This window comes from Musa acuminata, chromosome BXJ3-9 (assembly GCF_036884655.1).
Source record: "Musa acuminata AAA Group cultivar baxijiao chromosome BXJ3-9, Cavendish_Baxijiao_AAA, whole genome shotgun sequence".
In the NCBI taxonomy this organism is placed as follows: Eukaryota; Viridiplantae; Streptophyta; class Magnoliopsida; order Zingiberales; family Musaceae; genus Musa; species Musa acuminata.
Window position 1 is genome coordinate 3,271,412 of NC_088357.1, and position 14,411 is coordinate 3,285,822.

The 14,411-nt window shown below is 37.5% G+C and overlaps 1 protein-coding gene across 4 annotated transcripts; it reads right to left on the bottom strand.

The window, feature by feature from the left end:
- Positions 1–3,515: 3,515 nt before the first annotated feature.
- Positions 3,516–10,700, bottom strand: LOC135648323 (protein argonaute 4B-like). 4 transcript variants are annotated; one of them, XM_065165883.1, is made up of 23 exons: positions 10,632–10,700; positions 8,890–9,148; positions 8,584–8,789; positions 8,244–8,468; positions 7,993–8,129; positions 7,789–7,886; positions 7,558–7,655; positions 7,115–7,286; positions 6,929–7,045; positions 6,740–6,847; positions 6,591–6,653; positions 6,403–6,516; positions 6,167–6,332; positions 5,984–6,096; positions 5,767–5,904; positions 5,532–5,662; positions 5,262–5,327; positions 5,005–5,068; positions 4,772–4,883; positions 4,554–4,627; positions 4,275–4,369; positions 4,155–4,186; positions 3,516–3,909 (listed from the first exon to the last, which is right to left on the bottom strand). In XM_065165883.1, exons 2-23 carry the CDS (start codon positions 9,130–9,132, stop codon positions 3,734–3,736), a joined length of 2,748 nt encoding a protein of 915 aa, XP_065021955.1. In that variant the 5' UTR covers positions 9,133–9,148; positions 10,632–10,700; the 3' UTR covers positions 3,516–3,733. The 4 variants fall into 4 exon arrangements, with proteins under 4 accessions (XP_065021955.1, XP_065021954.1, XP_065021953.1 ...); XM_065165882.1 differs by lacking the exon at positions 10,632–10,700 and adding an exon at positions 10,430–10,603; XM_065165881.1 differs by lacking the exon at positions 10,632–10,700 and adding an exon at positions 10,425–10,603.
- Between the last annotated feature and the right edge of the window lie 3,711 nt (positions 10,701–14,411).

Here is a 14,411-nt window from a genome sequence, read left to right on the forward strand (position 1 = left end):
AGAGTTAGTTCACTGTCTTGTTTCGAAGTAGTGTAATATGGACACTTGTGAGGACTTATGGTCATGGTGTATCACCTTGGATCTTTTGTTGTGTGATTGTTCGGAATTAACATCTTTTTTAGGATTATGGATGGACTGTATAGTGATCTTAAAACTTAATGCAACTAATCAAAAGGGCAAGGCATATAGTTTCAATTAATCAAAAGGGCAAGGCATATAGTTTATGTTCTTCGAACAGATAATATGAGGTATGAACTCTTGAGAGAGTATCACGGTTCCCTTTGGATTGGCTCTTATGGAGAGGGTCTTTTATTGTCCAATGATGGGGACTGATGTGAAGGAATATGTTCGGACGAGTCTTATTTGCTAACAAGATAAGGTAGAATAACGGAAGCTTGTGGGATTTTTGAAGTCGTTGCCCATACTAGAAAGGTCGTGGAAGAGTATTTCCTTGGACTTTATATCAAGCTTATCAACAGTAGGGGGACTCAGATCGATACTCGCAGTGGTCGATTAGTTTTTAAAATATGTAACATTTATTGCTATACCCTTACACTACTCAACAGAGGAGGCGATCAAGTTGATGATAAAGAATGTGATGAAGTATTGGGGAATCTTACACAATATCATTAGTGATCGAGATTGAGTATTTCTTGAGATGATTATGGATCGAGTTGTTCAAATTGATATAAGTTATACTTCTCCACAAACCTCCACCCTCAAACGGATGGCCAAACTGAAAGAATAAACTCACTCCTTAAGCAATACTTTTGGCACTATGTGAGTGTCAACCAATAGGATTGGGTGAACTTGTTGGACATAGCCCAATTCTTCTACAAATTATAGCGGAGCTCTACACCCAACAAGAGCTCCTTTGATATTATTACAGGATAGCAGCTATCGACTTCTCACATCTTGACGATTGGTTATATTGGGAGTAGTCCGTCAATATATCACTTTGTAAAGGAATGATACCGAAACGTAGATATTGTACGACCTTATTTGAATAAGGTGACCAAAAAGATAAAGAAGTGAGCAAATTTGGGAAGATGACTATAAGAATTTAAAGTTAGTGACTTGATGTTGGTGAAGCTCCAACTAGCATCACTCCAGCTCCAACTAGCAACTAGCTCCAACTAGCATAAAGTGCATAAGGGATTGATGTGTAAGTATGAAGGATCATTTCCAATTATTAATAGGGTAGGCAATGTCTTCTATAAGTTGCAGTAGTTGACGTGACTCAAAATTCAATATCTTCCACATAAGCAACCTGAAAACTTACCACTCATACTTGCAAGATGCTTCCCGAAGTGTTCCAACTCCTACCTCTCTCCAGAGCCTCCTACGAAAAGTGAGTTGAAACCATTTTAACGGATCGCAAGACAAAGCTATCCAACGGAGCAAAACAAACCGAGTATTTGGTGAAGTGACGAAAGCTTCTCCGAACATAAGCCAATTGGGAGCCTTAAGATGCTTTGCAACAAGAAGAAGCAAGCATCAAAGCTTACCAGCAAGCGTCGATGAGAGCGTCGACGGTTTAAGTGGGGAAGAATCTCATGAACAATCATCGCACATACGCAACATCTTCATTAACAGACCATTCGTTACTTTTGTGTGCTTGTACATATGTTTAGCAATATGTTTTGCCTAGGTTTTATGTGTTTTTACTTCAAATCTAAGCAGGAATAGTTTGTAGCGTTGTCGAGTAATGTCTCACCAAAATAAGCAAAACTATCCTAAAATAGCCTAGTCTTCACGTGCCATGACTTGGCTTTTATAGGCTACGATGCAATGTAAAACATCAGCCATCTCAACACGCTAGAACCCCCTAGGTGGGACCTAGCTCGATGAGGGTTTGGGGTAGTGTTGAATGTTGATTGGATTTCATAAGTTCACACATTAAACCTATCGAAATTTACCATCGCACTAGACACCTAGTGAGCAATCGTTTGCGGACTTACAAATGTCCATTTGTCTTCTACAGTCTTTGTTGAATTTTTTGTAAAACTGTTCTCTTCGCGAGATGTCGAGACTTTTTTGTCGCTCTCTTTCAAACTAATCAATATGCTCTTTTACAGGACTTTCGAGACCCGAGTGACGTTGAAACTAGATTGACCCTTCGTAGATGGATAATGCAAGGGTATCTCATGACTTAGGTAATTCAAGTTAAGTTCATAATATTGGCACAATGATGCTTTAGGACCTAGGTAATCACGGTTAAGTCCGTAATATTAGCGCAAGGGTGTCTCACGACTCTTACTAGAATCTTTGTTGACGACCGATAGTTACAATGATTTACGGCAATGATAAGAAAATTTTGAAGGTCACACAGTCTGCCAGCCTAGGTAAAATGCATGGTGGGTGTTACCTTTTCCAGTTGGAGGTGCGATATGTTATGCAGAATGGAGGTGGTGTTAATGATTTGCTTGTGTTTCATGCTCTTCAATCGCTGGTCGAAGAAATTGATATTGCTCTATTTTTATATCCGTTCATCCCGGAGCCTGCAATGCAATGATTCGTTGTGAGGGTCTGGTAAGAGCTGTTTATATCTTTCTTATCGAGCAAGTTTTGCTGCCAAGTTTAGCTGCAACTTTCGGTTGTAATGTCAGGAAGGGGGGTCAGAAAATTCTCCATTGTGCCTTCATCTAACAAAGAGCCAAGTGAACAGCTACCGAATTGACTATACCATACCAAGTTTAGCTGCAGTGTACAAGAAAAATTCCTTTCCACCGTATTCAAGAACACACATTGTCCAAATTGGGATTTTGATGATGAGAATCTAGGTTGGAGCAATAAACAAGGACATTTGAAGATTATGTGAATTATGTGGCGGTAGTATCATCAGTAATGTTGCAGTTCCAAATCTTGCTCGGATGTACTAACATTATGTGACGAGGTCCCGAATAGTGTGCGTTTCACATAATAAGATTGAACCGGAGATAGCTAAAGAACAGACTATTCCTGTGTTAGACAGTTACCTTCATTGATTAAAGTTACACACGATTGAACGGACTCGCATATTGTCGGATCCAAATGTTCAACTAACCATGGAGGGAACACATGAAATCTAAAGAGGTGAGCTCTTCTCAGGCCTTTATTGCCGCTCCTGTAACATGCAACAAGTAGTTTAGCAAATAAGATTTTTCTTCAAAGAAATCGAACTACAAAAGTATTTGAATAGAATATAGCTATAACTCAACTGGATTGGACGATATTACTTGGACTGTTGAATACACTGAAAAACTACCACAATATCATATTTAACCCAGTGCATTCAAGCGCCCCGGAAAGGGACACATCAAGCATCGCTCATATCCACTGCAGACAGACACTGGTTTTGCCCCTGCCTTTTCAAATGCTTAGGTTCATCTGTCACTTACAAAATAATTGTCAGCCATGAACACAAGTGCAGCATAGCAAAAAATCTCCAATAAGCTTACAGCATCTTCCTCTGGGCAGTAATCTTGGAAAGATGCTACTACCAACGAAAAAGATTCTATATGTTAATAACAATCTGAAAATAACTGAAGCACAGTGGCTTTCAAGTATGAGCTTTGACGTCAAAAGTAACAGTGTATGTTCACACAAGGCAGTCATTCTTGATAGCTGCGTGCTTTAGGCGGCAAAAACATCAAGACAAATAGTTGAGGAAGCATCCATATATACAGTGAGTGTTACTCGTCTCTGATCCGCCACAGCACACAAAAATGGATCTCAGGAGATATTCAAGGCATCAGCAGAAGAACATTGAGCTGCTCACATTCTGATGCAGCCTTGGTAACTCTGGCACAGGTACACTTGCTGCAGATGTATGTCCACCATGGCTAGATGATGAGTCGGACATGTCATCAAACTTGACAAATTGACCCAATTGTGATGCAGCCAGATGGGCATAGCATATAGGAGCAACTGATACAAAACATATGTCAAATAAGAAAAATGATATCTTTGGCTAAGATATCCAGAAGTCTAAAAACAATCGCAACATGAAAGATAAAATTCAATAATTTAAAAGCAGTAAATTATAAGCAACAATTAGGGCGGGCGGAGGAAAGAATATGCTAGAAAACAAGAATATGAATGGACACAGCACAAGTTATTGCATAAGTGGAGTTCAACCTTATGTGAAGGTAAAAAATATCTATGTGCCTTACCAACAGAAATTGCAGTTGTGCTCCTTTGATAGCTGCATATATTTCAAACAATTTCACAATATCAATCGCAATGCACAGTCTTATATTTAATACCAAATCACCTAGAAAACAGATTCTTACACATAGGAAAGTGAATGCACAAGCTCCTGCAGATCATCAGCCGAGAACTCAATCTCGTCCAGCAAAACATGGTAATGAGTGGGTCTAGTGGTACCCTGAAAGAAGAAAGCGATTATAAAGAAAAGGAATAAGCAGAGCATATTTGATCCATGAGCATGACATTGACCAAAGTCATAAAAATACAAACGGGTCTAATCACCAACTAGAAGAAAATGAGAGTAGGTTAAATTGTAACAAAGATACAGGATTAAGACTTCACTCAAGTTGCAAAAAGCTTACAATCATCCCGGCATGCGAGCACATGTAGAAGTCATAATTTCTAGGATGACAAATTTTGCTGTCGACAACCGTGCCTGCAAGTGTAGATATGTCAGATTGAAGTATCCCAAGTCACAAGCATCTTTAGAATAAAAAACAAGCCATTTCAACCCAGAAAATTGACACATTATAAGAACAAGATATAAAAAGCTAATGCAGCTAAAATTACAGAAGCTTACCTGGTTGAACATTATCAGGTGATTTAGGCTGGAAGAATTTAGTATGATGATTTTTCTGGGCAATTATTAATGTAAACTTTGGAAACCACTGCTCATCGAGAAACTTGCAAGCCTACAACAAAAAGAAACTGCAATATAAGCACAATGGATGATTCATGAGTCACAAATGCTTCCTAGCTAGGGACATCGAATGCATATAAGTTATTAGTTATCATAAAATTGTTTTAAGATACCTCAATAATTTGATCTAACTCAATGTTCAGAACCTGAACAAACTGTGATTCGCTAACACCATCCCTGGAAATGTAAATACTTAACCTTCAGACTCAATTCATATACATTCAATTGTGAAAATCTACTGAAAAAATATAACAAAAAAGCATCAAAACAATCAGATTCATGAAACAAACAAGCTAAACAATTAATGTCTATAAAAAAATTTAAAAAAAAATCTGTGCATGTTACTACAAGATACAGTTAAATAGCATACCTAAAAATAATAATGTTCTCTGGCTTTCTCTTTCCAGAACTGGTGTAGAAATCAATCAGCAATTCACTGAGTAATAATAACAAAAGAACTAAACCACTTTAGTGCATAAATCAAAACAAAAAGTCAACAACCCAAAAAAAAGAGAACAAATGACTACCAGAAGATAGGACTCTTGCATAATTTCTTGTTATTACAAATTATTTTCTTTTCCAAGTTGTTACATACTTTAAACGAAAAAAAACATTGTGAATATAATCCAAAAAACTATACCGGATTATGCCTTCATCATTTTTGTCACCAACAGGCTTAAACAGTGAGTCAATCATTTCAAGCTTCGGCGATTGGGACCGCACGGAAGCTCTATAACGAGAAATAGAAGGCCACTGTCTTGAACTCACAACCTTACCAAACATTCAAATCAAATGTTATAAATAAGAGCTGGAAACGACCGTGGATTTAGTTGTAAAGCGAGAAAAAACACTAAAGCATTAGTCAACAAGTATACCGCAGCAATCGATGGAATATCAGACTGTCCAGGAGAGCCATGTGAAACATCCATTCCTAATATTATTGTTGGGGTATTTGAAACCAAAGGAATAGCTTGTGATCTTTCAATGTTCAAAAAGGAATTTATCCCACCTAACTGTTTCAAAGAAAAACAGACTGTTAAATAAATAAACATGATAAACAAGACGACGATGTTAATGCTCCGACAATTATACCTTTGCATTGATTTTCAAAAGCACATTGGTAAGATATTGGTCATTCACTCTTGTAGGGGCAATGCATTGTGTAACAATTCCAAATTCAGCAAGGCATTTCCTCTTCCATGGACCTATACATTACCAAAGCGTTCTAGTAAAGTCATATACAAGTAGACAATAAAAAGGAAAAAAGAAATTAACCATAAATATCTGAATTCTTTCTCTCTGGTAGAAGACAGAGAAGAAATTGTGGGGCCCCAGGAAGTTTTTTCTTTATCTGTTGGAACATATCATCCACCCTTGCAACAGGTGGCGCCCTTCTCACTGAAGGATTTTCCTCAATCACATCGAATGGTTCTTTCATGACCTAAAAAGCAAGATTCTTAGAACCAGTTAAAAGATTTATCATAAAAGCACAAAGTAAACAGATAACATACAATGCCCTTCATATTCGAACACTTGATTAGGTCTCTTATAAGTGACCCGATATCACATCTAGCTGAGAAAGTGACAACAGCCCATCGGCTGATCTCGATGGGCTCAACCAATTTCTGCAGAAAATACAAAACTCAATCACCTGGTCAAGAACATAGAAATTGAAGTAAACAAGACAAAGAAACACAACCTTGTGGTTAAAATTCCACCTTCCTCTAGATGGCATGAAATCTTCCCCATTACCAACTCTCAACTGCAGCATAAAGTAATTTTGATTGAATGTAGTTTGATTTATGAAATATAATAACTGAACGTTGCATACAAGAATGTTGAATCCACCTTTGGAGGTTGCAAAACTCTGCCTTCAACCTGAGTAAAACCTGCACTTATGGTGACACCACAGGCTCGTAACATCGGATCAGCATCATAGTTGTTGAACTTTAAAGCCTGACATTGATGTAATAGGCATGAGAAGAGAGGACGTAGACAAATGACAACAAAGAGGCATCATAAGAGAAAATACACAACCTCAGTCAGAACACTCATTCTTTCTTGAGGCTTTTGCCTAGATTTCTCCACAAGGGAAGAACGTTGGAAAGTAGATAAGGCCTTTGTATATCTTTGCAACGATACAAGGCTGCAAAGCTGGGTACCAAAATTTTGTTAGAATTATAAGCTAAAAAGGCTCTGCCCTAAGATGTTAACTCCACAAACCTCAATAGGCACATAAGTTGGACGCTTTGGTTTTCCAACATTGATGCATGGAAGTGTGGCAGAGAAGCTCAAAGGTATGTTCCGATACTTTGTGAAATAGTCAAAAACAGTTATTTCTATTGTATCAGAATCCCCATTCCCATCCCTCCCATTTCTCTGCTTGAAATTGAATCTGCAGTGGAAAATCGAGAATAGTGTAAGAAAAAAATATCTAACAATATTAACTGGACCAAAATTTCACAAACCTACCACTAACACTAATATTTAAATAGAAACTATAATCATAAAATGAATGTGGGCATATCCAGAAAAGCAAAAAAATGATGACCCACATTTGTAAACTGCCTAATTTTACAATTCTTCAGGAGTTGGTTCTCAAAGCTACTAATGCTTTTAACTATGGCTGTGAAATCTAATAAAACACTGTGTACAACCAAAATTACCTTAGTTCATTACAAGGCAGTTCACTCAAACCAACAATCTTAAACTCTTGATTACTATGGCGGGTCACGATCCTCAAATTTTTAAGAACCCGTTTAGCCTGTAAAGCAAAAATAACCCTATAATAAGATAAACATCAGCAACTATAAGACTGAAAATAGATCTAGAAAAGATCCTTGACCTGGTATACTTCTAAATCAAACTTGCTGTTGTTACCATTGCTTTAAACTTACCTTTGTCCAGTCAAGATGATATGGATCCTTGACATTTTGGTTGTCAATAAGGAATTGGACAACTGGACCTGGCTTAACAATCATGGTCGTTGAAACATCTACATACACCAGAAATACAATGATGCTCACACCAGAAATACAATGGTTAACGCAACATAAAGCATGCAAGAGAAAACAACCTCAGAGAAAGATGTCACAACATACCAATGTTTAATGACAGGCCACCTTGTGAGGTTCTAAAGCTAGAATGAAAACCACGACATCCTAGGACGCCACCTCCAATGTCAGTAAAGTTTCTTGGATTGTTCTGGAAAAATGACTGTCGAACAAGAAGACATCCCCTAGAAAAGATGACAATCTCAAGAAAAAATGTCAGGTAACAGAAATGGTTTTGGATGTTAAAATCCTTAAGTGAGAAATGTCAATGATAAGTTTGATTAAGGATAACGACATACTGCTTTGCTGCATGCTGTCGTAAAATAATATCAAGAACCCGCAAGGCTTCTTGGGAATTCTCACTTTCATAGCCTTTCAAAGCCATTGCAATTGATTTCATAGGAATCTTAGCAGCAAAATTCAGCTCAACTTTAAAAGTCTTTATTCTGTAGGGGCGTCTTACACGCTTGCAATCACTTTCACCAGGACTGTCATTCCCATGTGGGCTCCCATTGCCAGTGGTTCTAAGTAGGAAAAGGAATGCATTTCAATTTCCTTGATCTCACGTCACACAAAACAATACAGACAGTTCATGATAACATAAGAAAAGGGCACACAAAACAAAAAATAAACCTATACCTAGCTGAGGATACGTCCTCGAGTACAACAGTGAACTCATTTTTGACATGAGGAAGAGCACCGAGTGTGAATAGACTCTTTTCTCCATCATATGCAAAGTCTTTGTTTCCTAGATCAATGTCATAAGTCTGATGCAGTTTATCTATCACCCTTCTACCAATACCCTTCCCATCAACAGGCCTATCATCTTCATATTTTAATAAAACCTATTTGTCAAAATGAGAAAAAAGAATTATACACACACTGTGTTCCAAATTAAAGTTTTGCGGTAATGCTAACAGAAATAAAAGGCAAACCAGAACCTACACTGTAGTGATAGAAATAATCATCCACGTTCCGAACAGAAACTTTAAAATGGTTTGTCAAAAGCGGGACCACTTGGCCTTTCTTTCCAAGCCCCGGTCTAGGCATCGGTACCCTACTAGGCTTCGTTGCCTTTTTTGGAGGCAAACTTCCCTCAGGATCAACTTTAATTGGGGTAACATTTGGAGGTATGGGAGGAGGAGGAGGCAGATCTTCAGTGGCTTCTGAATCAAATCCGGATTCCATCTCTTATATCACCAGTCTGACAAAAGGAAAATTGAGAAGATATATCAGTTTAGACATGAGAGAAACACAGAATACTCCAAGGACCAGGGAGTCGGAGAGAGAAACTGCAAATACATAAGATTAAGAAAAGAATCAACATGTAAAAATGCTCCACGAAGAATGCACAAATATAATGGATAAAAAACAGATGATGCTTCAGACCAGGGTACAGACCAAATATGTTACTACAAAGATATACAGAATAAATTCAACAAGTGAACCTACATGGTTCACAATAATAAATAATCACATAAAAAGCAAAATTAGAACACAAAGAACTCCAAAATTATCATTGCAAACGAATTTGATACAACTGAAGTTGAGCACCCGTCTATTCAATGAAAAACATCACAAAATAGCAAATACAAACTTAGTGCTTCAAATAAGAAACATCAAAGCAATAAGAAGATACTTAAAGTCGATTTCTACAAGTTGGCCTGGGTAATTCTGAAAAAACAAATACATTAGTGTATAGTTGGCTTCATAACATTCATAAATATATCATACACATAATAAGGTTCCAATTTATACAGCAACTGCAGCTACAGACTTCAGCAAAATATACAAAAAGTTCAAAGTCACTCAAGAACAGAGCTTGGTACAACTCACAGATAGCCAGAAAATTGCCATGTAAAAACAACTCTGACTTTCCAAGACAAAATAAGAGTAGCTTCTGCGATCAGAACAGAAAGCCTTAACTAAAAATATAAGTGGCATCATTTGAAACATCTCAATCAACTGCATTAATATAATTGATATACATGCCATCCACGCATCTTTACCATAAAAATAATACTCAACAAAAGCTCCAAAATATGCCGTGCATCTTTACCACTAAAATTTCTAATTAACGTTTAAGGCAAAATAAGAATCGCAGATTCGGAACGTAAAAGATGCCACAACTTCTTGAGCAGTTCGAGACCGCATCAAGTATAGGTAAACAGCGGCTCAGTGGACAGAAGCTCCATGTCTTAAAAGAGGGTTAATGCACCAAATGAACAAAAATAAACACAAAATGAAAAAGAAGTACGAAAAGGCTTTTGTCTTTACAGCTAGAAAGAAGGGGAACTTCGAGGGCGAACTAAAATGCAACATGCATTATATGGTCTCAAAAAAGCCGCTAATATTCCCCAAGAACCTCCAGAAAATATCAGACAAGCAAGTAAGCAGGTTAGTACCAACTTACCACACATCGAACAAAACCTAAGTAATATGAAGCAATAAACACAACGAAACACTTAAACTAGAAGGACCTCACGAGCGACTGCTTGAAGTCAGCAACAAGATGCTTCAACCCATCAACATGAGATCGAAATGTGAGAAGAAACTGAGATGGAAACAACTAAACCCTAGCGGAAGAAACTATTCTACCAGGTAGAAATCTGTAGAATCTCGCAAATAATCGAAAGAAAGAGGCAAACCCTAGGGTTCTCTTTCTACCGTAAGAACCATTGTATTACCTCAAGGGTAGGGAGATAAAACGACAGAGCGGCGCTTCTCCCCTTCGTCCCTCCGTGTACTCCTCCAACGGCGTCAGTGCTCCTTTTAGATCGGGAGGCCGCAGATATATATTGATGCGAATGATATCATCATCGTTCTTTTCCCATCGAACCGAGCCGATATTGACGCGTGTCATTAGAGCATGGAGACTTATATGCGCAAGTCCAAACCGAGCGGGGCAATAATCACTTCGCTGTTCGCACATGTCGAGCGCACTCGCCGATTCAAGGAAGCGACACCGCCTTTAGTTAACGGCATCGCCTCTCTCGGTTAACTGCTTCCGTCAGTCCTTCGCAATGGCGGTTCCACAACTTGACGGCCGAGATCACGACAACTCATCAAGCACCCGTAGCAGCCGTCGGATGACAGGAATCGCGACCTTTCGGGATTAGACGTCGGCAACGCGTAAGATCTCGAGGACGTGTCGCCGTCACGTGATGGACGGAGGTAATTTGACCGTCCGAGGAGGGTTAGTTTCGGAATAGAAGACGGAAGTTGAGGCTTTGAAACCGACCCGCCATTTCTTTTGCCTTATATGGCCTCCTTTCTTATTTAACCTTGGACACAGTCCGCTTTCCTCAATGGCCAACAAAGTGGAATTGCGTATTTCCTGATTTGCCCATACGTGATTTTCCCCGGAATGCTTGTTGGAAGAGATGAGTGATCCCAGCCGTTGGATTCTTGATGGACACCGATGGTGGCCGTTCGATGAACGGGAGAAAGGGTTGCTTGGTAAATTGCAAATTGCATCGCAGTCGAAAACTCCCTCGGTTTTGCCCATTTCTAGGTCTCGGGTTTCGAATTTGGTTTTGCCAAAAGCGCACCTGGCGAAAACACTCCACTTTATACCCCAGGAGAAACTCTGTCCTGCTTCATGCCACGTCACACAAAAAAGGTGGAGCCCAGTGAGGTCGTTTGTCACTTACCCCGAGTGCCGACTGTATTCTGGCGGTGTACGCTAATTGGCAGTCTTTGATCCGTCGGTTACTTATATGATCACCGAGCATTCGTTGGTTTTTCCAAACAAGTGGATTTGACGCGTGGCGCCATCTTGTTGCGTTTCGAGTCGGGAAAGCATTGATGACCGTCTGATCCGTGAGCTATGGTTACCGCAACACACGCATCGGTTGGAACTGTCAAGATCCATCCGGTTGGTTATGATGATGGATTTCCCTTCCGATGGATGGAGTATTTGGAATCTGTGACTCGTATATGGTAGAATCGAATCGGGTTACCGACTTGGGGAGAAATTGATAGTTAAGATGCTAATAGATAAAATCAGGATCATATTCCATTTGGGTGAGATTGGACGGCGTAGAACGTATTACAGATCGTCAAATCAGATTGTCATCGAGGTTGGCCTCCTGATTCAAATCAATCTTGATGCACGATGATGAGGTTGGGCCGAACATGTTGCGGTTGTACCCAATCAAGTTGAAGGCTAGGATTAAAAAGATTAGAATATCGATCGAAAATAATTTAGATTCTCAAAATCTTATTTCTTTCTTTCGTTAACTTTTCAAACCATTCACCTTGATAGCTAAAGAACTATGATATATATAGAAGGCAAATTAACATCCTCCAACAAATTGAAACAAGAAAAATTGTTCAAGATTAAAGTAAGATAAACTATTCTAATCATCTTATCAATAAAAAGAATAATAATGGAAGTAAGAGAAACTATTTCCTTAAAACATCACCAAGCAAGAAGTTTGATAAGTTGAAAAGAAAAGAAAATATTTATAGATTTTGAACACCGTGAGTAGAAAAACTTGAAAAGTTTGAAAGTTCACGTAAAAGTTTAAAAATAAAACACTTACCGATATTGAAAGATGATTATTCTTTTGAATTGTTTGGTTACAAATGGAGTCAATATCGTTTATATAGTGCAAAGGCCAAATACAAAGGGAATGAATCTATTAAATGCATTAAACGACATTCATATTTCAATTCATAAATGTAGCTCATTTATAAATATACCTTGAACTTATTTAAATGATTAAAAGTATATCATTCATTAATAAGTTCATAATTCCTAACATGATCTAACATTGTTAAATGATCTTTTTCTTCAAAATAGGTTAAAATTTGTCATTTTCTCAAGGCTGGACTTTCTCTTTATGATTTGGACTTATTTAAATCATGTTAACCATTTTAGGTTCTCATTGCATCCATAGAACCTTGATCAAGTCGTGACCAACTTGTTTCTTTCAAATGACTTCTAATAAATAAGTTAAGATTTTTTTCATCTTTTTAACCTTAGCTCTTATCATTAGTCCTCCATGAATAGTTAAAGGGTCTTTGACTGTGATCAATTTGTTGGTTCATATCATTCCCCATTTTCTCAAAATGATTCGTCCTCAAATCAACACCTTCATCACTTATATCAAACAAAAATAAATTTGAAACATTAAAGGTTCACACTAAAATTGTCATACTCACATGATAGTTCCAGTTTGTATGTATTGTCATTGATTTTTTTTTAAGGATACGAAATAAACGATCTCCTCTTGGCATTAGTTTAGACATCATTTGGTTAGGAAATCTTTCCTTCCTCAAGTATACCCAAACCCAATCATGAAGTTCAAATACTACTTGCCTGTCAATTGACCTTTACTATACTATCATTCAACCATTGTAACTTGTAAGATTTTTTATGTTTGATAGTAGGTAATTTTAGTTTCTCCACGAGCAAGGTATCTAATATATTTATACAACTTCCACTATCAATAATCACATTACATAACTTGTTAGCAATCAAACAATGAGTATGAAATAGTTTTTTATATTGTTCATCATGTTCATCATTTTTATTTTACAAACTAAGTATGCATTGAACAATTAACTTTTCAGTACTAGCATCCTCTGGAATGTCATCATCATCCTTTCTCTCACTTTCAGATTCCACAATCCCATCTCTCATGATCATCTATCTCTTATTAGGACAATCACGTGCCACATGTCCATGACTAAGGCACTTAAAATACATAATACCTCTAGTTTGATTATGTTGATTCTTACTTTTACCTTTACTGCTTAATTCATTTTTGCCTTTAGTTTCATCAATTTTAGGCTTAACAATGAGTTTATCATCCTTTTTACTCCAATTTGATTTTCAAAAGGTAGAACCCCAATAAGGTTTTGAATCGTACATTGTGCTTTTTCTTTTGAGTTGTCTCTCAATCTTCATGCCCACATTCACCATATCATCAATCTCCACATAGTGTTGCAACTTCATAAGATAAGCAATGTTTTTATTTAATCCACTCAAGAATCGAGCCATGGTGGCGTCACGATCTTCCTCCATATTAGTTCTTGTCATGACTATCTTTATCTCCTTGTGATATTCATCAACACTCATTGATGCAAATCCCTAAAGTAATGACTAGAGACAAATCTCCTTCTCATGATTTGTTTCATCTCCAACCAAGTCTCCATGTGCCTTCTATCATTTCTACACTTGTCTTCACACAATTGATCCCACCAAATAATAGCATAATCATAAAATTCAACTGTAGCTAATTTTACTTTTTTCTTTTCGGAGTAGTTGTAACATTCAAACATTAGCTTTACTTTTCGTTCCCACTCTGAATAAACATCTGGATTATTCTTCCCTTAAAAATGAGGAATTTTCATTTTGATGCTACCTATGTTTCTATCCACACTATTAAAACATCTTAACCAATTAGAGTAACTTAGGTTATCATCCAAGCCATTTGCACCATCATATTCATCATTGA

What these genes read in the sequence shown, in the direction of transcription:
- LOC135648323 (XM_065165883.1), bottom strand. Translation starts at nt 9,132, where the DNA reads ATGGAATCCGGATTTGATTCAGAAGCCACTGAAGATCTGCCTCCTCCT. An exon ending in GAGTTTTGCAACCTCCAAAG is followed by an intron (nt 6,654 to 6,739) that starts GTGGATTCAACA and finishes TTTATGCTGCAG; the next exon opens with TTGAGAGTTGGTAATGGGGA. An exon ending in AAAGAATTCAGATATTTATG is followed by an intron (nt 6,097 to 6,166) that starts GTTAATTTCTTT and finishes GGTAATGTATAG; the next exon opens with GTCCATGGAAGAGGAAATGC.